Genomic DNA, 24,662 nt, shown 5'->3' on the forward strand with positions numbered 1-24,662 from the left:
TCAATATATTCTTGACAATTGAATACAGAAAGGCTCGCCCTGTGGCAGAGGTAGAGATGGACTGCCAGTCTAAGAGTTTGAACAAAGAAGTGAACAGAATAGGAAACAAGAGACACAGCAGTTTACATTTGACAGAGGCAGATGGCATGAGGCCATCTGCACAGTACATCGACTCAGTCGGGGTTTGCTCCCTATGACAGCTGCCACAGAATTGAGAGGAGCAGCTGTTCTCTGTCCTCCAGTACCCCGTAATAACCACACAGGACATGCCTGCCTCATTCCCTGTTGGTTACCTCGGTGGCTTAGCTACACAACATGATTCAGTCTAGATGCCAGAAATGGTGGTATGATGGTGCCTTCAGCAGATTTTCCTGGAATGAACTGCTTCTGTCCTGAAGGACAGCCTGGGCTGGCATGTAGGCACTGATGGCATTATACTGAGAGGGTTCTTGAAAGTCTCAGTGGAAAACTAAGTTTGGAATAAAATTTTGCAAATGTCCTAAATATTTCCAGACTGATTGGTCATAGTGTACATCCCCAATCAAAGGTTGTGTTCCGTCTGCAATGACCTCATCATTGTGATGAAATATTAAACCCAAATCGTCATTTTGCTTCCTTTTTTGTAAGGTACATTCCATGCAGGTCTAATCTATGTAGTAACGTTTATGTGTGCATTGTAAATTCTGATTGCATTCTTGCACGCAGCTTTGCAATGACATACCGCGTGAGTTATATGACCTACAGTGTGTTGTACACGTGACAAGTGATGTTCACTGCTGTTCTTTTTCTGCTGCCCTCTGAAACCTTGACTGACTGTGATCAAACTATACTGTAGTGAAGTAGCAACAGCTGTTGGATGTGAGTGAACTATGCTGGCCACAGCAGTGTAAATATAATGTGATGGTGTAGCTTCATAAACTCTGTCAGTGATAGGTATTTGCTTTGTAGTTGTTGTTTGACTGTGATGCCACCTGGATAGCATCTATACCAGGAATTTCACACTGACCACAAATTGCATTTACAGTCTCGGGATAAGGGGAAGCCAGCTGCTGGCAGTTACAGGACAATTAAACTCCAGAGGTGGGAGAGCAGACATTCTCCTCACAGCCACCACTTTCACTGTTCTGTAGTGTTTAACAATATGTACTTATTTGTGTTTTTTTGAGACATGGTGATTCTTAAGTTATTCTTGTAATTGTATCAAGGGAAAATTCACTCAAGAAAACTAATAAATTGTGAGACATTTCTTAGTTTCAGGAGGTGAAATGTATAGCACTGCCAGTATACTCATATAACAGAAAAAGTGATGCACTTCCTATTTTTGGAACTGATAGTTTCTTCCTCATGGAAGGGAGAGGGATAGAAAGGTTAAATGGAGGAGTAGGTCACTTAGATCGCAGAATGAGAGGTACCCCACCTGTTGGTTGGTTAGTTAGTTGGTCCATGGATCAAATTCATGTGAAAGCTATGATGTGGAATGTATCAACAGAAAAACATAGAACACTTATTTATAAACAAAAATAAAAAAAGATAATATTCATATGGCTACATGCTGGCTATTTACAGTTTTATTTCTTTAAAATTATCTCCACATAAGGATTCGTCTCTGGTATAGGAGTTCTTAAGGAGAAACACCTTTTTTCAGAAGACTTCTATCTATCTTTCAGGCATTCTATGTCTATGAGTAAACTGTAAAAGAGTTTTATAGCTGCACATTTCGGCTCTTTCTGTACCAAAGTAGTGAGAAGAATGGTAGACCACTCCAAGAAAGGGACTATTAATTCTGAAAACAAGAAAGTGTATCACTTTCACTTTTAAGTGTGCCTAATGGCTCTACTAAAAGCTGTTCTTGCACTCACTCTAAAAGTTTATACATGTCTGTTGATGTTGAGAGCGCACACCGCAGAGTGGCAAGTGTTTAATGAAACAAACACATCACAAATATGTCATCTATTGTAGGTTTTGCTTAATGTCAACAAATGATGACATTGAAGAGAAACTAAGGTGTGCATATTGTCTGAAAATATTGGTAGCAGTTTCTATTTCCGAGTAAGTTGAAACACCACCCTGAACCATTCATTCATGCATTGTTGATAAACATCACAATTTCTTGACTGTAAAGTCAAATCAGCTAAATCAACAAAACATATGTTTTCTAAGCATTTTGTTAAGAGCAAATAATGCTTTCCAGAATAAATCTTCAATCTGCAGAATAGTGTGCAATGTAGAACTATGTATTGGGCTGTTTACCTGATAACATTGCCCTTTGCAGGCAACTGCTCTACCAACTAAACTTCAGAGTTGTAATTATGCCAGTACCTCATCTCCTACTTTCCAAAATTTATAGAAGTTCTGTCTACCAATGTGGCACACAGTTTTTAATTTCTCAGGAAATTGAAAAAAAAAGGCAAATTGACTGTGTCCAAATGGGTGTTTGCTTTAGTGCCATCAGCCGCAGAATGAGCATGTGATGTTGAATGTCAAAATGCAATTAATTGAAAAATTAGTCACATACATCTCTTCTCCTTTGCAAAGCATTACTTCAAGGACAAAATACTTATTTTAGATGTATACATACTTACATTTGAAAATAATGAATAAAATGTGTTGATGTAAATACTGATGATATTTGAAGATCACTTGCCTTATAAAATAATTCAAGAAAGCCAATGCTAAATCTGAATTTATTTCCTTTGGAGAAGAAAATCTCATTGGTTTGTCTAGCAACATTATATTGAAGACACAATTTGGCAGCATGGAATTTACTGTCCTTTGGATTTGAGTAAAAGCTGAATATCCACTGCTCAGTGGAAAGACATAATGAACATTAATTATATTTGCAGGATTGTATTTGTGTGAGGCTGAGCATTTAGTGGTCACTGTAATGAAGAGCAGATATCATGCAACAATTATTGTGGAACAGAAAGTGATGATAGCTATATCCACTTTGATTCCAAGATTTAAGAGAACAAGGAATAGCTCAGTGGTAAACTGACAGACTACAGATCCAGAGGTCTCAGGTTGGATTCCCCATTGGTCGTAGGATTTTTGTCTGTCACTTACCACTTCTTTCACCTCTGACAATATTTGCTGATTTGGTCCCTCTATAATTGGCTGGGTTAGCCAGTTCAAACGTCAGAGGAGGACAACAGCATACCACCTCCAATAAGACCACAGCCAGTAAAGCACTTTGGTGTTCAAACCAAACTTTGGGTTGTTAACAGATTTATTGTTGTGAACAAGGAACTCATTACTCTCAGTAGTGATAGTAATAATAAATCTGCTCAATAATTTTTTTTTTTTAATTTAAAATATATGATTCAGTTGTTAGTGTATCTTTGACCGAACATCTATCCTGTACCATGTCAACTTCACACATCAACCATATCAAATAGAGCAGTGTTTTGACTTTGAGAGCTGCAGAAAAAAGTTTGATATAATAAGAGCTTCAAGAACCAAGTTAATGACAGCCTATGGTACAACATAGAAATCTCCAAAAGGCGCAGTTCCATTAGCAGATGCATTCTATCAGGTTTAATAAACCTTCAAGAAAATCATTAGGTGTTCACTGAGTATAAACAAACCGTGGAAAAGACTGTTTTAAGTAACTGTGTATAGATAGCAGGATGAACTTAAATCTTTTGTATGTATCTTATACAAGGTCTGTAATGGAAAATGACTGTAGTCTACCGTAACTTTTGAATAATAATATTCTCTTAATGAATTTCATGGTATTGATGGCAACTATTCAGTGTTTGTCTCAGGTTCACTGTAGTAGATGATTTTAATGCAAAATGTATGATTCTAATATAAAATGTGTGAAATTTGTACTATAAGCTGTACACATTAACCTAAAAAAGGCATACAGTGACAAACTGCAGTTGATCTATGAAAAGGTTGTAACAGCTTTAGGTGACTGCGTTAACCTGATCTTAGGCACCTGACAAAGGATCAATATCTTCTGAAAGTGTTGTCTAGTGGCTAAGTGGAAATAATCAAGAGAAATTCTGGGAGAGAGGGTTGAATTGACATATTTGTTGTACAAAAAAATGACATTTGTAATGTATCACCATATGTTATAATGCAAACAGTGCAGAGTAAGTACAAGAACTCGTGAATTACAAAATGATATTTCCTAGTACCCCTGACAACCAACGAAAAGAAGATCTGACTTCATTTTGAAAAACTCAGATGTACAGCAAATCTTTCCTCTTGTGAGAGTTAGAATTGCTTTATATATGGTGAAAAATATAGTCCATGACCAAACAGTATTCACTAAGACATGTTGCAACAGCTGAATCCAAAAATCCAAGAGACATTCCCGTGCAACTTTTTAACAAGATGTGATCAGAAAGATATTGCCCTGGCTTCAAATGGAAAGCTATAATGGCTACTCCCTTGAAACCAGGGAAAGATTTCAATGTGGCATTTAGCGATTGTGTAAGAAATATTCTTTAATGTGTGCTCATCAGATGCATTGTATACAGGGTGAGCCACTAACTACTGCCACGTAGAATAACTCCGAAAATATGATAAGAGCTGAAAAGTTTGTGGGGCAAAAGTTGCATGGGACAACGGGAGCCATAAAAAATCGACACTTATCGAAGCGCATGCTCCGACAATTCTCTCTCCTATATCATGCAAATAGTAAATACTCACCTAATACAGCATATCCATCTAATGTGCCATTGACATGTAAACATCATTCGACGGTTTCACAATACAACACTAATAGGAATGATAAGACTAGTATCGTTGAATCAAGCGAATGTGGATGATGTATTCCTTCGAAGACAAGTTGATGTGCTTCTCATTTATGGAGAATACCAACAAAATTCAGTGAGAGCTAGAGACTTCTACGCTGAAAGATATCCTCAACGTACTCACCTTACACATCGTACATTTAAATGTGTGTATGATAAATTGAGAACAACAGTGGACCTTTAATGCATCAGAAACATATCTGGCAAAGGAAAGTTACTAATGAGGAAACGGAAATTGGTACTCTTGCCACTTGATTCGAGATCCTCGTGTTAGTTCGCTTCAAATCACAGGGGAATCTGGCATGAGCCAGAGTAGTGTTGTTCATGTTCTATACCGCCATAAGTATCATCCTTACCATATCAGTCTCCACCAAGAATTAACTGGTACAAGTTGTATGCATCGCATTGAATTCTGCCGATGGGCTCAACTTCAGATTCAGAGGGACGACACATTTATTAATTTGATTTTATTCATTGACGAGGTTACATTCACGGACCATGGAAATGTTAATTTGCATAACGTGGATTATTGGGCAACTTAAGATCCACTGCTGCGGCAAGTTGCACACCAAAAACCGTGGTCGGTGAATGTATGGTGTATGATTCTGGAGGACAGAATTATAGGCCCCTATTTCATCTTAATAGTAGGAAGTGCACCAATTCCTGCAAGAAATATTAGGTCTGTTATTGGAAGAATTACCTTTAGGAACAGGGAGCAGAATGTGGTATCAACGCGATGGTTGTCTGGCACGTTTTTTGCTGATGGCTAGAAATGACTTGCAGAGACAATTCCCAAATCATTGGATTGGATGCGGAGGAGATCTGTCGTGGCCGGCTTGTTTGCCAGACTTGACATCTCTGGATTTTTTCTTGTGGGGTTTCATAAAAGACATTGTTTATAAAGATGTTCCAACTACACTTGAAGATATGTGAGAGAGATTTGTCAGAGCATGTGCTTCGATAAGTGCCTATGTGAAAAGGAATACCACTCAATCCATGATAAGATGATTGCAGCACTACATTGATACCACTGGTCATCACTTCGAACACCTTCTGTAAATGGACGTTCATGCCACCTTGTTGACCTTCAAAGGCCTTACTGTTACACATCACTGGATTCGTCTCTATAGCCGCTATCATAAAATACTAAACTATAGTATCCCATTTAAAAAGCAAAGTTTTCCTTCATATCTCTGAAGCGACGCCACCTAGCAACAAAAAACCATCGTCATATTATGGCCCCCGTTATCCCATGCAACTTTTGTCCCACAAACTTTTCAGCTCCTATCATATTTTCAGAGTTATTCTTGGTGTCAATAGTTAGTGACTCACCCTGTACATATGTTGTAATGAAGAACCTATGTGGCTAATTCCAGTATGGAGTCAGAAGGTATCAGCCTATCGAAATGTAGGTGATTACAAAAGTTTTTCGCACCTAAAATATATTGTTTGTCATACAGATTGTTAATACTGTTTTGAACAATAATGTAATGCATCAGGTTTTAACTTGTAGTGCTGCCAGTGTCTACAGTGTTGTTAAAGTTAAACCTAAATGTGTAACTTACCCATATCACTTCAGAATTACCACAGTGTGTAAATGTAGTCAGTGGTGTAATCTCCTTCCCCCTTTCCTCCCTCCCCTCCTGCAGTTGTGTGCCTGTACCACAATCTCCACCCATCCCATCCCTCCCCTCCCTCCACCCTTCCCATCCCACTCCCCCAGGTGTTTATTGTTTTAACAGTATGCTGGCCACAATAAAGAGCACTGTTAAGTCATCATTAGACGAACTTTTGTTTGCCTTCCATTGTAGCAATTACACCATTTTAAAAGGAACTGACAAGTACCTTGCACCACCACCTCCACAACTGCTACTGCTTCTTAATCCACATTATTGCTGGTGGTGGTGGTGGTGGTGGTGGCAGTGGCAGTGAAAAATCATTACACTCTAAGGAATTGTATTATATTAAATAGAAAAGTCAGACATTGTCTTCGCCATTTTCAAACCAGTGCTGTGTAATGGAAATAATCTGACAAATTTATTTATTAATTTTTGGAATGGTTCACTGTCTTTATTTCTGTGTTCTATCTTCCATTAGTTTATTTAGTGCTTTGAGAAATAGCTTAATGTTTCATTATTTCTTGGTACAGATTGTGCAACAGGCTCGGGATGCCTTTAATAGCGGCCAAACAAAACCAGCAGCATTTCGTGAAAAGCAGTTGAAACAATTGTACAAAATGTATGAAGAGAATGAAGGTGCAATGATTGCAGCTTTAGCATCAGATCTCCGAAAAGTGAGTAACATATCCTGAAATTTATTGTCATTGTAACTGATACTAACTTTCACATTAGTGTGATTTTGTTTAAAGTTACTCCTAGTTTCGGAATGCTGTATTAGAAGTAATACGTACGTAGAGCAAGCAGCAAATAAATATTACCATTTAAATATGACAGAAAGAGTCTCAGTTTTTTTCATTTTAAAACCGTTTCTCATGTTCAGCTACAATTAATCAAGTGATTTCTTGAATTTTAGTTGGGTGTTCAGGTCGCTGGATGTAATAATATGGGAAGCTATTTCTGGCTAGTAAATTGGTTTTTATTTTTCAGTGCAAACAAGAGGCCCTTGTCACAGAAGTAGAGTTTCTAAAATATGACTTAACAAATACATTGATGAATTTGGAAGAATGGATGAAGCCTGATAAGGTATACTGTTATGAATCACTTAACCATATTAAAACAAGATAACCATGATGATATTTTTGTGAAGCAAATATGTGGTGAAGAATTCCTAAAGATCTTATTGGAAATTTATTTTCTTTTGTTGACAGCCAGCGAAAGGATTTGTCAATTTGATGGATGACGTATTAATTTTTAAGGAGCCTTATGGTGTAGTTTTAATTATTGGTGCATGGAATTATCCACTGCAGTTATCTCTGTTGCCAATGGCTGGTGCTATAGCTGCAGGTAACTGTGTTGTGCTGAAACCATCAGAAGTGGCTGTTCGATCTTCGGAACTCATAGCTGAGTTACTTCCAAAGTACTTAGATCAGGTAATGTGTTCCAACTGTTACTGTTATTACTGCTTCTATGTTAACACCCTTGTTTGGTCTGTTCATTTATATCACATGTCCTGAAGGCCTCGTCATTAAAGAGCTTTTTCAGAAATGCGGAATGAGTAAAATTATTTATTAGCAAAGAGAAGCAGTGGTATTAAATGGCATTAATAATGAACTATAGTTAAGGTGACACAACTATTTTACTTGAGCTAAATCTGATACAGACAAATTAGTATCAAACAAGCTGCTTCTAAAATTGTATTTAATAGCTGCTGTATATTTCCTACCACTGTGCTGATATACAGGGTGATTATAATTATAGTTAAACTTTCAAACCACTATAGAAATAACACCACTGGGCAGAACGACGTCTAATTTGCAACAGAATATTATCAGAGAAGGGGGAAAACGTATGACAGAAGAAAAATAAATAGTTACAAAATGTCGCAATAGATGGTGCTGTAAGCATCATAATTTAATAGTGGTTGACTACAAATGACAAAGGAATCGTACAATTCCTGAGGTGTATGTTTGACATGGAACAAACTGTACTACTCAGTGTGCATGGGTGTACAGGTGTGATACTGTTAAGTTACATAAGCCCTTCCACCACAGCAAAATAATATGACCTTGTGAATTTCCTGTAATGTTTTTGAACATTATCTTTCTGTGTGTATATGAGTGTGAAACAAAATTGTATCTTTACCTAAACAAAAATACAAGGACTGAATATCCAGGCAGCTTATCAAAATTCTATCAGCATATAAATATTTCTCAATTGGGTGGTAACAGTACCATTAGATCTAACACCAGATATTGAATGTATGCCAAGAAGGGCAGTGCAAATGATAACTTGTTTGACCCACAGAAATAGGTCATAAAAATGCTGAAAAAACTAACCTGACACATACTTGAAGACAAACTATTCCTCAAAAGCTTACTTATGATGTTTCAAGACCAAGTGTCAAACGATGAATCTAGCAGTGTACTGAAACTCTCTATGTATTGCTCCCATATGGATGACAAAGACCAGATCAGACTAATTGCAACACGCACTGAGGCATTTATCATCATCTTCCCACCTCTACGCATGAATGGAATGGGGATAAACCATAAAAAATGGTACAGTGGCAAGTGCTGTCTGCTATGCACCTCTTGGTCATTTGTGCAGTATGGATCTGTGTGTTGTTTGCACAATACCGATGTGGATATAAAAGTAGATATGGAAGTTTATTCACATCCGTACTTGTATGCTAGAAAAACATGTTATAGAGTAAACTTCCATGAGATGAGATGCGATGCTTGTGACAAATATCACATGAAATATGTAGACATACAAATATGCTTGTAAAGTACCTCAGATTTTCAGTTACATTTTTGCCATTTTCATGTAAAAGAAATCTGCCTTTTTACAAAGACAAAAAAAAGATAGCGATAATGCATAGGAGATGAAATAATTCAAGTGTGTGTTCTTTCTCATTGGTTACCACAAGTAAATTGAAATTACAGTTCTTTGCTGCTTTTGGCATATTAAAAATGTCACATTCTGGCATTCATCCCATTCAGTTAAAAAAGAGTACTGTAAGCTTCAATACTGTTCTACCAACACATGAAGTTAGTTACCCTTTAAAAAAAATGAACAAGTGCAATAGGACTCGTGCTCTAAGGGCTCTATGCAGACTTAATTATGTATATACGTAGGGAAAGGGAAAATACAGTTTAACACACAATCCAAACCATGTGTTGTGTCTGCTGGCTCCTATTATCATTGAGAGGTGAAGTGCAGGCTAAAACAATGACTGAAAAATGTATGGTCTGACCAGGAATTGATCCCATGACCTCTCAGTTTCCAGGCATGCACTTCACTGCTAGATCATCAGGTCTGACATGTATATAGATAGTTCATTTACAGGTTTGATGATTGAGTTTGCGAGTATCAAAATATGTGACATATATAGCCGTATATTTTGGTTATATGGACTTAGAAGCTTTAATTATTTCAACTACATAGTATTCAGCATAAATTTCAACTTGATACTTTTACCCATTCCTGAGAAAAAGGGGTCTTAACAGACAGATGGAGGGACAATAAAGTCATCCTTTAAGGATTCTGTCGATTGACATACGGAACCCCAAAAATAAATAATTGTAAGAAATATGCCCGTACTTTTTCATACTGATTGTTAACGTTCCTCTTGTGTTGATTGTTAACAATCCTCTTGTACCTTTTACCAAATGATTAACATTCTGAAAAACTCTGTTGAACCCCAGTGCTGACGTGGAGTAATTTGTACCTTTCATATGAAACTTATCCAGAATGGATTATTACTATGGTGCAGGCCTACCAGTAAGTGTTTGACGTTTGCGAGTGATGACATCCCAGCTGAATGAAACAGTGGTATACCTGACGAAACATTTAATATGGTTAATTTGTGGCTGTTACATTTAATCTTGTGAAGGAACTTAAACAAGCAGATACTTGTAATCGAAAAACACTGTAGCAAATCCTCATTTTGTGATTTTCATTTAGAAATAATAAATTGTTCTATCATCCAGCAATATAAGAATCGGTTAACATGGCAAAGAAATACATTCAGTGAGATGTTTAACAGGTTGTCGCATTGTACAGATTGTTGCATTTGCAGAAAAAATTCTGAGAAGGTGCCCAGTACTATTGCAGCTAAAAATATTATTTTTATGTTAAATTTAGAATGACAGAGGCAAAATTGGTATACTTGTCTCTGAATTGATCGTATACCTCTTTTGCTGTATACGGTGGCACAACATCTTGTTGTAGTGAAGGAAGAAATTACATCTTATGAGCTTCCTCATAGAACACACACTTCCTTTTTGATGATAGACATATCATGATCAAAACATCCCCACGGAAAAATTATGGGCAATAATACAAAGCTAGGTATAATATGCAAATTAATAAACAATGTAAATGCACATCGCTAGATAGTGCAGCGTGTTGTGAATTGTTATATGATGAGAGTAAACAGATATTTACTTTTCAGAACTTGTTGCAAGTATTTCTTTCATGGAAGTTCTCTGAATAAATATCTTAGTGCATACCTATCCATAGTGTGCCCTTGATTGTAGATATTGCCATGTAAATTTGAACTTCAACTGGATTGTGAATGAGCTTCAGTTCAACCTGATGGCAAATGTACATTATATGGTGCTGTGAGACATGATACTGCTTATGACTTACATGCTGTTTGAGCTAATCGGAGAATGTGCAACTACTACTTCTGTATAAAGCAGTCATAAACACTAAAGCTTTCCTGAAGCACAAATTGGCACTTCTTGTCCCTAAAAATCCTTTTTTATGAGTTTACTATATACTGATACTATGTTATTAATATTGTTTATTAATCAGGAAATTATTATGGATGCAATGCTTTTCTAATCCTACCCACTATCTGTTCCACCCCTACCTCCGCTGCCCACCGAACCTACACAATATCCTCGTCCATTCATACTCTACCACTGCTCCCAACCTCTCACCTCAAGGCTCGTATCCCTGTAATAGACCTAGATGCAAGACCAGTCCCATACATCCTCCCACCAGTACCTACTCCACTCTGGTCACAAGCATCACCTATCCTGTCAAAGGCCGTGCTATCTGTGAAAGCAGTCATGTGATCTACAAGCTAAACTGCAATCACATTGCTGCATTCTACATGGGCATGTCTGTCCGCGTGAATGGCTACTGATAAACTGTGGCCAAGAGACAGCTGGTTATCCCCTTCCCTGTTCCTGCTCCATCGCTACACAGCCTTCTATTCTACCAATGCACTTACTGTCTCTTTACTTCTCTCCTTTCCTGCCTCCCCCCACCTGCCTGACATCTAACCTCTTGACTGCACATAGCTGCCTTACCCTTTCCCTATCATGTCCCTGTATGCTCCCACAAGCAGCATTTTACTGTCACCTCCTCCTCCCTGCCCCAGTCTTCCCTTTACCACCCACCCCCACCCAAATTGCTTCGCCCACATGCACAGTTCCTGACAGGCTGGTCTCGGCAACCAGAGATAGTGGTCATGTGTGTGTGAATTGTGCTTGAGTCAATATGTGTGTGTCTACAGTAAAAGAAGGCCTTTTGGCCAAAAGCTTTCTTGTTTAGTGGTTCTTTTATTATGGCTGTCTGTGACTCAACATCTCCACTACATGGTGAGCAGCCATCTATCCTTTGCATAATATTGTCATTAATGCTTTTGTAACCATCTCTAAGTGGAATGACAGTTTTCATAAACAGAAATTATTACCCATTGAACATAATGTTTGCTGTTTTTCCTTTTTCTGATTGTTTAAAACTTTTTTTTTAGGAATGTTACCATGTTGTTCAGGGTGGAGTACCAGAAACAACTGAATTGCTGAAAGAACGTTTTGACTATATCTTTTACACTGGCTCAACACATGTTGGTAAAATTGTGAGAGCAGCAGCCAATGAACATTTGACTCCTACCACCTTGGAACTAGGTGGTAAAAGGTAAAAACCAGATTAATTTGAAATTCTGATGTTAATGGAGGCGGAAATTCCTCACTTGTAATAAGTAAGTGTTTGCATAGTGCATATTTATTTGGACCCATGTACAGTTACAGTTCATTGTCCACAGTCCTGTGTACATTGATTCCACTGTAAATATGGATATAGCTGCAAAACGTATTCTTTGGGGAAAGTGCATCAATGCTGGTCAAACTTGTATAGCACCTGACTATGTGCTATGTTCTAAGGAAGTGGAGAGGAATTTTATTGCTAAAGCTAAAGAAATACTCAAAGAATGGTACGGAGATAATCCAAAGGACTCGCCTGATCTGTGCCGAATTATCTCTGATAGGCAATTCCAGTAAGTTTTGGATTTTAATATCCTATGTATATTACTAATTAACTTAACAAAACAAAAGTATGGTAGATCACCAGTTGTTAAAAACTTCATACTTCCTTAGGAGATTACATGGTTATCTGAGTAATGGAAGCATTGCAGTTGGAGGTGAAACAGATGCTTCAGAAAGATTTATTAGCCCAACTATTCTCACAGATGTGAAACCAACAGCACCTGTTATGCAAGAAGAAGTATTTGGGCCAATACTTCCTATAATAAATGTGGAGAGTGCTTTTGATGCGATAAAGTTCATCAACAGTCGGTAAGTAGTCAGAGGAAGTTTAAATGTATATACTTTCACTGACCTGCAACTTCATATAGTACTAGCAGTATTTTTTCATTTGAATAATAACTGCAGCAGTTAACAGTGGAAGAAGACGTAAGGATGTGCACGACTAGGATGAGAGACTGACATGCAGATTAACAGTTAAGCATTATGCACCCAGTACTGAGAAGCCATTTACCTCTAAAACAGACAGGGAATGTAGTAGGTGTTGCTGCAAATAAAAGTGGGGTTCTGACCAAACTGTGTGGTACAAAATTGAAAGAACATGGTAAACTCCTATATAAACTGCCATTTAGATGGCGGCAGTAAGTTTAAAAGACATGGTACATAGAGGAACATAAACTCATAGCTTTTTAGTTAAATGGTTGATTACTGTATGACTTAATCAACGACAAAGTTGGTGTTGGGTTTTACTGTTATTTCACAGGTAAAATGTGGCTAGTAGGAAGGGTGGGGCAGGAGGAAACAGCCATAAAGCTGTGATAAATTCTTGTAGAAATTTCAAAAAGAAATGTATAGGGACTTCGGATCTGCATGAACAATGAATGAAAAGTAACCAGAAGAAATATTTTGCCTTGATCACCGATTTGTTATTTTTTGTAGTTGTCAGATTTGTGATAAAACAAAACTGCACATGTGGGATTGTCATTAAATTCATGTAGTTGATTATTTCTGATTCTTACCCTTTTGGAGTAATTTATCACTGCAATGGTAGGAGGGTAACCTGAACCTCTGTACATTCCTTCACTTTCTTTTGATAAGGGAGTTGAAAGAGTGAAGGTGATGCCATCTATTGAAAATGTTTGATCACTCTGGTCTTGAGTTATATTCCAATAATAATAATAATCTTTATTTATCCCTATATAACATGAAAACAATCAGTTTTTGAGAATATATTTGTCCTTATAAAATTTACAGTCTTGGACATGTCAGTTTTTGTAGATTTCCAAAAATATAATGCCATGTGATGAATACTATTATATAAATATTTACCACTATTAATATACAGAGGTAGAATTGTCGATAATGGAGCTCAGAACTCTTTAGGTGAGCATAAATATTTTTCAGTTAACAACTGCTTTCCATGGAGCTGCTTTATGTTATCTGGCAAACTAATATAGATTTATCTTCCAGCTTCAAGTGGACTGTGATCTGTAGCTCTTGTATTAGTCAAACAATGGAAAATCCAGGATTTAACAGTGACAATAATATGAAAAGGATTGATTGCTGCTCACCATAAAGTGGAAATATTGAGTCGCAGACAGGCACAAGAAAGACTGCTAAATAAGTAGGCTTTCAGCCAAAAAGCCTTTTCTGAATTGGACAACACTGTGTGTGTGTGTGTGTGTGTGTGTGTGTGTGTGTGTGTACTCCTTTTGACTTTGCCGAGGGTGAATCTGAGTTAGCGGGAGGATTTACTTTAATTTTTTTGGCTGAGTATACTAGAATTGTTTTTATAAGACTATGTCTGTTCATTATGCTCAGTTCATCCTTCTCTTTTTCAAACGTAAGGGCGTACAGTGAATACAAAGTCAGTAAATTATAATTTTTGAAGTAGTTCCTATAGGACTGGAGTTCACTTATATTAGTTATTCTAACTGCTCTCTTTTGAATCTTCAACGTACCGTCCATGTAGACTGTGGATGCTCAACCCCAAATTTCAGTCCTACATTGAAAATGCCAATGAAATAATCCATAAGACGCTTATTTAAGGATGGAAGGATTTATTATGTTTGAGAGCCATTTCAGCAAGTAAATATTGCAGCTAATCTTTAAAAAGATGTAACTGATATCCTCTTTCCATGTGAGACGTTCCTTCATCACGATGCCTAAAAACTTACATTTATCGGATGTTTCAGCTGTAGACAGTGATGCAGCATGGAATAGGCTATAATTCAACAGGAATTTCATTACATCTGTCTTGGCCCTATTCATTGTTATACTTTCTGTGACCAATTCAGAGTTTGCTTTGTAATGCTAGCTTATCAGTACAGCCCCACCTAATGAATGATGTTTCATCAGCATAGTCACTAGCTTTCAGTTTTGTGGCTGTGTTTTGTCAGTAACATATACGAGAAACAAAAATGGCCCAAGAATACTTCCCTGGGGGAAGAGTTTTGTATGCTGATTTTACTGTTAGGATTTTATTTTCATTCTTATAACACAGTTTAGTACACTTCTATCTCATATATGCAAACTTACATAGTTTAGTGCTTCGCACCATATACCATAAATTTGTAATTTGGGTAATAGTGCTGCATGATCCACAGAATCGAAGGCATGAGACAAATCTAGAAAAGTCCCAATGACTTTGGTTCCTTTATCCAGTCTGTTTAGCCTTTCATGGAAAAAGTTGGTACTGCTGTTCATGCGTATCTCATTTTTCGGAACCTGTACGGTGAGTTATTTAATGGGTGTACTTACAGGAGAAAGATTACATTGCTCTAGAATTACTCTTTCAAGCGACTTCCTGTATGTTGAGGTCAATGAAATTGTCTTATAATTATTTACGAGAGTGATTACTCCCTTTTTATACACTTGTTGTATCTCATCAATTTTTAACTGTTCAGAGAAGGTGCCATGGCCAGTTTAATTGTTTATTAAATGTGATTTTGGTAGATCTGTAATTCCAGCCATTAGATGTGAATGTAGTCCAACCTGTCATCTTTAGAGTTGTAGTTGGAGACACTAACCCCTTGACCAAGACTTAATTAACATTGGTAAAATGTCTATGTGGGTTAAGATCTTTTGCTTTTTATTGTATTTCATGTGTCAGCTTAAATTAGGCTTAAATTGGTATTGTGTTTTGTAATTTTTGTTCCAGTTCTGTTAAATGAATTACAATGCCAAAAATAAAACTTCAAAAGGTTTTACACACATCTGGAGGGGGGGGGGGGGGGGGGGGAGAGAGAGAGAGAGGAGGGGGAGGAGCGAGGGTGGGGGGGGGGAGAGCACTTAGTTTGTATTCAGTCTTTTGCTTTGTGTTTTGATACTCGATATTCTTTGATCGAAATTTTGTGGCATTGGCTGCTGCAATGCACACTAGTTCTGAAGTTTTCCACTGTTTTCTTATATGTGTGCAAGATGTTGGGAGCACTCAAAGGCATATTTCTCATTTTTATATTTTAGAAAGCCAGTCACATTACATTTCTTGATTCAATAACTAGGAACAGGAAAAATTCGTTTAAATGATAACACAACGAATAACGTGAATTCAGCAGTTTTTAAGGAAGTAATGCGAATTTGGCAGTTGTTAAGGAAGTAACGCAAAATCAGCGTTTTTCAACAATATATTTCTGTGTCCTCGTAAGAAGTGTCGTAAATCTAATGATGTCAGAAACATACTTAGTGTTGAAATATTCCATGTTCAACCGTCGTACTACTTTTTGCAGTTGTGACGTCACTAGTTGCCTTTCGACTATCGACCTTTGCGAGCGCATACAAATGACCACTGTGCGAATTTCGATTGTGTCTTTTGTAGTGTATGTGCCACAGTATGCCATTTCAGAGCAATGGTGCAATGAAAATCTATCACAAACACATCACAATGATGAAGCCTACAGTAACCACTGACAAAAGGGTGCGAGGATTTGAAATCCTTGGTTTATATGCTCCTGATAAGCTAACAACGCCTTATAAATTCTGCAGTGTCAGAGTTTAATGGGAGTGTAAAAATTCAACAGTGAAACATGTGCAGACCGAAAAACATAAGGGAAACAAGTGTAAGTAGACCAGTTTGCCAATAAAGTGGCAATCTACAATTAGCAGCAGCTTTTTAAGCTGCAAAAAAGAAGAAGAGCGATTCTGAAAATCTGGCCCAAAGGACTGCGGAAACATTTTTGCAGGCCAACACTACATTCCACAAGCTGGATACATCATTGATAAATAATTTTTTTTCGCATTATTTAAAATATATGTATCACTTCACACCGTTCCGGCCAAGCACAGCAGCAGTATACAAATGTAAAAAATTGAAATAATAGTCTCTGTTGCAGATACTTTATTGATGACGCGTTTCACGTGTGTAGCACATCTTCAGGTCATTCTTGAGCTGTGGAGACTGGCTTTTGTGGTCTCCACAGCTCAAGAAAGACATGAAGAAGCACGAAACATGTCATCAATGAAATATCTGCAACATGCTGTTATTTTCATTTTTACCTTTGGTATTTGTTTTTAAATAATTATTTGTGTCAAAGTTTTTTGTTAAAAGAATTTTTCTCTACGCTTGTCTCATGTTTGGCCTACCCTATCTTAGGAATAGTTACATTTTCAACATAGCATTGAAAAATGGTTAAATGTGACAAAAATAGATAACTGATAATAGAAAAAGCTTGCCAGAAATAACACTGATAAATAACACCGAAAAGTGCAAAAAGTAATACTGATTTTGGCCATAAAATAACACCGATTCCCCCCCCCCCCCCCCCCCCCTCCCCCCTATCAATAACATGGCAAAAACAAGTTTGTGTCTCAGTATGAGAGACTTTTCATGAAATATCTTTACTTATTATTGAATCGCAGCAAGTGAGTTTTCATTTCTTAAAATTTTGAGGAAATCCCAAATGATATTTTCATAGTACAGATCAATTTTTATTTGCTGTTTGGACATGTTCATATTTCACAGTTTATCAAATTCTTGCCAAATTGCAGCATTTAAATGTTTATTGTGAGTTTTAAATAATTTATGTGGTAGTAGAATGACATTGTATTACACATGAAAGATTAGTAATTGCAGTTTAAAATTCATGCTTTATCTCAATTATATATTTAAGTAGGATTAAAACCCAGGGATCTCCCTGTGGTCCTACATTCAGGTCTTTGTCCAGCACTTAGCTTAATTTGCCAGGGAGTTCCATAAAATCTAGCTGAAGTTCACCTATTGATAAGAGTATGTTTGGAAATATTTTTTGTAAACTGTTGAGCAATTTTTCTACAGCCAACAAACATATAATTTATAAATACATAATGACTCTATGAAATGTGTGGGGTGTGGAACTTTCAGGAGGAATGGTACTGTAGTTACTAGTAGCACTAGTAGTACCTGTAAGGAATATAATTGTAGAAGGTGGAGAATGAGAACCATATTTATGTTATCATAACTTAGATATAAAAACAAAGATGAGGTGATTTACCGAACGAAAGCGCTGGCAGGTCGATAGACACACAAACAAACACAAACATACACACAAAATTTAAGCTTTCGCAACAAACTGTTGCCTCATCAGAAAAGAGGGAAGGAGAGGGGAAGACGAAAGGAAGTGGGTTTTAAGGGAGAGGGTAAGGAGTCATTCCAATCCCGGGAGCGGAAAGACTTACCTTAGGGGGAAAAAAGGACAGGTATACACTCGCACACACGCACATATCCATCCACACATACAGACACAAGCAGACATATTTAAAGACCATGGTCTTTAAATATGTCTGCTTGTGTCTGTATGTGTGGATGGATATGTGCGTGTGTGCGAGTGTATACCTGTCCTTTTTTCCCCCTAAGGTAAGTCTTTCCGCTCCCGGGATTGGAATGACTCCTTACCCTCTCCCTTAAAACCCACGTCCTTTTGTCTTCCCCTCTCCTTCCCTCTTTCCTGATGAGGCAACAGTTTGTTGCGAAAGCTTAAATTTTGTGTGTATGTTTGTGTTTGTTTGTGTGTCTATCGACCTGCCAGCGCTTTCGTTCGGTAAGTCACCTCATCTTTGTTTTTATATATAATTTTTCCCACGTGGAATGTTTCCTTCTATTATAATGTTATCATAACTTAGATTATATTATGAAGAGCTGGAGGCGTTATTGAGAAAAAGTAAGTCCATTCGGAATCTCCTCAGCACATATGTTTATGTGATCATAATTAATCACTTTACCCCAGGAAACCATTTATATATCTGCCCACATTCACATTTTTCTCTTCAATAGCTGGCATCCATTGACACTTTATGTATTTACAACTGACAAGTCGATACAGAAGTTGTTCATGGATCAGACAAGAAGTGGCTCAGCTTGCATCAATGACACAGTGATGCAGTTTGCTGGTGAGTTGTTGGTAATGCAAAATATGCTTTCAGGTCCTGTGATGAGGTGCTTGGCATAGAATGTAGTTACAGTTGTGAAGATAATCTGAAATTCCCCCATTCTGTACAAGTAATAATTAACACTGCTCTGTAGCTAATTATGGTTGCTGTTGACATGTTCATAATACAGGGGAAAAACATTGGTTTATTTTGGTGGTGGGTATACATTCAGAATTATTTTACATGCTTTGCATTTATTAGGTGGTCAAATCAAGACTACCACTTGTTTTAAGTGTAAAGGTGAAGTTAATGTTTATCATGAACTTTGTTGTTATGTAGAGGTAGTTGTACTAAAGGCTTTACAAGGCAGGATACAACTATCTAGATATAAACAGATTTCTTCTTCATTCAGAATGTGCTGACTGGTTAAACTGTTTATATGTGACTCCTGGAAGTTGGGTTCACACTTTGTTACAATCCTGTCTCTTTACTGGTGTGCAAGATATATCTGGTCAACATGTAAATATTGCTATGCACACTGAGGTTTTATGTAGATGTTAGTTCCAAACCAATTAGAATAATGGGTAACTTCAATTCACACATTAATGGATACTGTGCTTCTAGCTGGATCTTAAGTGTACTAATTAGAAACTACTTTGAAAAGAGATGGTGCATGTAATAGCATAATAAATTCACAAAAATTTTCCTCTCTCTGCATTGTGATTCATTTCAGAAACTAAAATTAGTTTAATAAGTTTAGTCATTGGTTGTACATTTAAAATGCCACAGTGATGATGATTCTTTCCATAGATACTGCAGTTTTCAGAGAAACTGATGTGCAACATACATCATGCCCAACGTACTAGCAGATTGGTGATAGGGTTACTGTCTGTTCTAGCTATCATAATTTTAAGCAATGGTTAATTAACTGACTTTGGTGGTTGGTAAAACTATAAAAAAATTATTATTTAAATGTCCTAACATATTATACTACAAAATTATGCTCAATGTGCAGCAGAGAGAATTGTGTAAAAAGTGCCATTGGTCAGATCAGTTTGTGATAAAAAAAAATTATGAAAATAGCTGCATTACCATTGTCTACTACTTTGTTTTAAATCTCCTTAAAAAACTGAGCACTTTTAGAAGTATTGTTGTATTATCCTTTAAAGTTATTCTAGAGCTTTTGAGTATTGTGCAATAAAAAGGGTTGTGAACATTACACACACAACTGATATAGTAGAGTTGTAGTTAACAAGGATCAGTAGTTAGAATAAATCATTTAAAATGCAAAAATAGTGAGGAATATTGGACTCATGCACTCTCTTTTACGTATAATAGTGTCAATATAAATTGTAGTGAGAGAGGATGAAACAGAAAAAATGAGTGGAAAATGCATTCATAACTTCTCCATGTTTATGCTCCCATTTTCTTTTTAATCAGCTCATTGGCATTTACAGCATTTGTAGAAGTAACTAATTTGTTCTTTACCTGACTTTCCACTTTAAAAAGGAAGCTATGATGAAAGATAATACCATAAATAACAAATTGATAAATTATCTTTTATTCAATTGGAAGCTTATTTTGCAGCTTAGTCTGATCAGTGAGTGCTCAATTTCTCTCTTGTGTGTTCTTTTCGGTAATAAGATGTACAGTTGTTCATGTGAGCGGTAGAGCAAATATAAACCAACCTAACATATTCTTTCACAAAAAGTGAGTTGGACAGAATTTCAATAATTGTAGCTGTTTTGGTCATGGTTAGGACTTCTTTGCTTAATCCGCCAAGAGTTTATTTCTGTGTTGCAAGACATAACTGGTATTCCAGTCATTCATTATAATTACGTGAAGAGAAGGAGGCTGTCCCCATTTTCTGCACTAGTATGACTGCAATATTTGACTAATGATTCTAACATCATTATAGTCAGGGATTACTGAAATGATACTTCAGAACAAAACAGTATGCATTGACTATGTTAATTTTACAGTAGAAGGAGGAAATGCCTGGTTGTATTTCATTGGAAGAGTTCTGGGAAGGTGTAGTTCCTCAACTAAAGAAATATCATACAAATGACTTACGTAGTTTACCCTTGAGCATTGCTTATCTATTGCAGTATTTTAGCCAGAATTGTTAATAATAAAGACAAGTGAAGTTGAAATAAGTCCTATAGTTTTTGATGAATCTACCTTATTTCCTAAAAAGAGTGTTATAGATAGGCCTCATAATCACTAATGGGATATGCTTTGTGGCTTTCTCTGGTGCAGATTCCTTGTATGGAACAGGCAGCTACGCAGTAACAAATATTATCCCCCTCCTCTCTCCGCCCCTTCCTCTCTCACTCAGCTGTGGCTGAAAGCTTAGAACATAGCAGACTATAGTTTTTACTATTTATTGTTTTTGGTTGTGGCTGGAACATCTCAGAATCAGCATATGTTAAAACATGCACATGTCAGTGAATTTCAGTTACTCTGGCATTGCATTTAGTTGTTCTTGAGATCAAATTTTTGTTTCAAAGTGGGATTCTCCATTGTCTTTAACAGATAATCATGTGTAGAGATGATAACCCGTAGATATGCACATCTGCCATCAGAGACTACACTAATGCTAGGGGTGATACTTTTCCTTCAGCAAAATGCTTCTCATCACAGCGTAGAGTATATTTATCTGTAACTTCTCTATATCAAATTCCAACCCTTGTCCTATTGCTAAGAGTGTGCCCCATATATCTACTAAAGTTGTTAATGTGCATTCTAATTTCCAAAGTGGCTGAACTGTAGGGATATAAATTGAACAGTCACTGTTTTGCAAGAGTATAATTTGAATTACTGCATCATTGTATCATCGCACTTTGCAACTAAATTTGTAGATTCTTTTTTTCAAAAGATTAAATTTGCTTCTAAACATTTGCCTTGTTTATTACTTTCATTTAATGGTATGGAGACTGTTTTTGGGGCAGATTTGAACAGCTTCTCTGCAGCTTATCTTTGCACAGCTATGATGATTGGTTTTCCATAAATCAGTATTCAAGTAGTGTAGTTTATATTCATCAGGAAGATTCTTATTGGATATTAAAATCCAAATGTTACTTTGCTTTGCCTCTAGACACTTCTTCTCTCTGTACCTGTTTCAGTTTAGAAGGTGTATGAAGTAATTTAAAAAATCACATAAATAAGCTCAATAGATTCAGTGACTCAGGCACTTGAAAAAAAATCTTCGCTTAGTAAGGGCAACATAATTATGCAACAACTAACATTTTTCAACATGACAAGATATTATCCTGTTGAAAACACAAGTGCAACTGGACTTCCACTTTACATCAATCCATCATTACAATGTATAATAAAAGAAATATATGCTTTCATCTGTGGCTGGCCAACTAAGAGAAATATTATCTTCATTCAGCGTACCTTCTGCTGAATGTTTTCTTATCTGGAGATCAGGGACTTGCTGTTCTTCACAACCAGCCTTTCAACAAAGGAAAAGATTACTTTACATTTTAACATAAACCAAAAGTAATGCATTCGTAGCAGTAGAGGGTAGCACTGCTGTGGAACACTTGATGTGAAACCGACATGCACCATCAAAAGTCAGATTCTGACTCCACATTTCAAATTACTGAGACTTTATCATTCAAAAGGTTGTGTGTAATGTAATCTGCTTCAAGAGCATCAGTAGATAAATGGACTACAGTTTCTGGTTGCGCTGCTACAGCATTCACATCTGTGTATTCCTATCAGCTTTCTGGCACAGATTTGTTTTTCTGAGAAAAAAGGAGAATATTGTCACAAGTCTGATATTTTATCCCAATTTGACACATTCTGCATTGTCTTTCTTGAGTGGTATGACAATGTGCATGCTGCTAGCAGAATCTGTATGATATTAAATGAGCTAAGCTTTCTTGTGGTGATTAATCCAGTGTGTGGCGGTTCCTCCTGCTTAGCTGTCGTCTTTTGTTGATTGTTGTCCTCGGTGTTGCCACACTGTGTTGCTACACTGGCGGAAAAATGGGTTGTGGATTCCAACACACACTACTGTGAATCATGTAGCCGACAGGTGCACAGTTGCGTTTCACCGTACTTTAATTTCAATTTGCACAAGCCCCAATATTACACAGTTATATGGCCAGTGCACTATTATGTAACCTTGGATAGCCTCATAACAGTTAGGAGGTGAAAACTCCACATACTGCTACAATAGTTTCTAGTTGAACATCTATGAGCAGTAAAATCTAACCACAAAATTCACAGTTCTTCTAGAATAATCGGGTATGTAAGAAGTAGACACTGTCACTGTTTTTACGCACGGCCTAATTGTTTAACACTTGTTCCACAGTAAATTTGAAGCGTTGTTGTTGTTCTAACCAACACAGGTTTCTCCTCTAAAACTTGGCTGTGGACTGAATGTCTCGCGACCCAAAAATCGGGCCCTTATGTATCCTCACAGTAATAGGGGCTGAAACTGCATTGTTCAAAGTTAAATTTACGTAAATTACAATTAAAACTTAACTCATTACATTAACTGAATACACTGAAAAATTGCGTCCCTTTAACAGTTTCTTCTACTACAAAAGTTAGGCCACATTATTTTTTTTTAAATCATGAAATTAACAAATATAGTTACGCAAACAATACTTTTGACAAAATTGTTAATTACTTTGGAATTAATTAAGGGCTGGTTTTGCTAACATGTTTTCGAAGAGAGCCAAATAGATACTTTGAGATTACTAGCATTTCGTCTTCCAAATGTTTACAATTATTACAGAATTTATATTTGTTTATACATCAACAATAGAATTTAAGCTATGAAACAGTTACTGATTTCGCCCTATAACCAAAATAAATTAGAAAATCAAACACATACATAAAACTAAGCACAAAACTAGATCTGGTGTTATTTGCTTTAAAACTGAGGGCCAGTCTTTCTCTTATATGAAAATGCAGATTATATCCACGTATGCTAATGGTAATCAGTTAAAAGTAACAAAATGAGTTTTAAGGAGGAAGATGACAAAACAAGAGGGGAATTAAAATTATCCCAGCTTGCTTTGTCACAGGTGATAATTTGAAAAGAGTGGCAAAGTACTTTCCCAGATAGGGAAAAGTTGCACAACTCTATAACTTCTGGAAGTCCAATCTCTTCCCTCCTAACATGAATTCTTTAGTGGCCTGAGGAAAGGACGGTTGGTTTATGTTTGCTGCACCCTCTTTTGAAGCCTGCTTTGAACTATACGCTGGGCATGGTTTTGTTATTGGTACAGGGAAAAGCCTTTAGCTTTCTACATCTTCACCAGTAGAAAAACGGATATGGAGCTCTTGATTGACAATGTCCCTTGTGGTGGAGTGTGTTGCAATGACACTGTTCTTCATCTTGCAGGTAATGAGTCTGTTTCAAGTTACTTTTGTAATGCAGTTAGTTCACTGTTAACTTTAAACATTTTAACCTCTTTGTATGTAACAAATATGAACTAAGAAATGTGCCTTCTGTCAGTCTTTCTACTTTTGCCCTCTTTCCTTTTGCCCTTTTTCCTCAATCTGGTTTAATGTAACAGTGACAACATTAACAGTACTAATAGTGACAGTCATTGTGAATATATATTATGAATACAGTTGTAGTCACTAGTATGTATGAAACTGATACTTTGCATTCTTTTGTAATGTGTAGTTGC

The 24,662-nt window shown here is 36.7% G+C and overlaps 1 protein-coding gene across 4 annotated transcripts in view; it reads left to right on the forward strand.

Annotated features, from left to right (window-relative positions):
- Positions 1-24,662, forward strand: part of LOC124797823 (aldehyde dehydrogenase, dimeric NADP-preferring-like) — a 115,206-nt gene that overhangs the window by 53,862 nt on the left and 36,682 nt on the right. For 3 of the 4 annotated variants that reach the window (XM_047260854.1, XM_047260850.1, XM_047260852.1), the window contains exons 3-9: positions 6,913-7,056; positions 7,370-7,465; positions 7,591-7,812; positions 12,153-12,316; positions 12,444-12,674; positions 12,775-12,972; positions 24,255-24,370. In XM_047260854.1, coding sequence (XP_047116810.1) covers positions 6,913-7,056; positions 7,370-7,465; positions 7,591-7,812; positions 12,153-12,316; positions 12,444-12,674; positions 12,775-12,972; positions 24,255-24,370 — 1,171 coding nt within the window. Of the gene's footprint in view, positions 1-6,912; positions 7,057-7,369; positions 7,466-7,590; positions 7,813-12,152; positions 12,317-12,443; positions 12,675-12,774; positions 12,973-18,907; positions 19,024-24,254; positions 24,371-24,662 lie in introns of all 4 variants that reach the window. The other variant, XM_047260851.1, reaches the window with a different exon arrangement.

Source organism: Schistocerca piceifrons, chromosome 5 (genome assembly GCF_021461385.2).
Source record: "Schistocerca piceifrons isolate TAMUIC-IGC-003096 chromosome 5, iqSchPice1.1, whole genome shotgun sequence".
NCBI classification, from domain to species: domain Eukaryota; kingdom Metazoa; phylum Arthropoda; class Insecta; order Orthoptera; family Acrididae; genus Schistocerca; species Schistocerca piceifrons.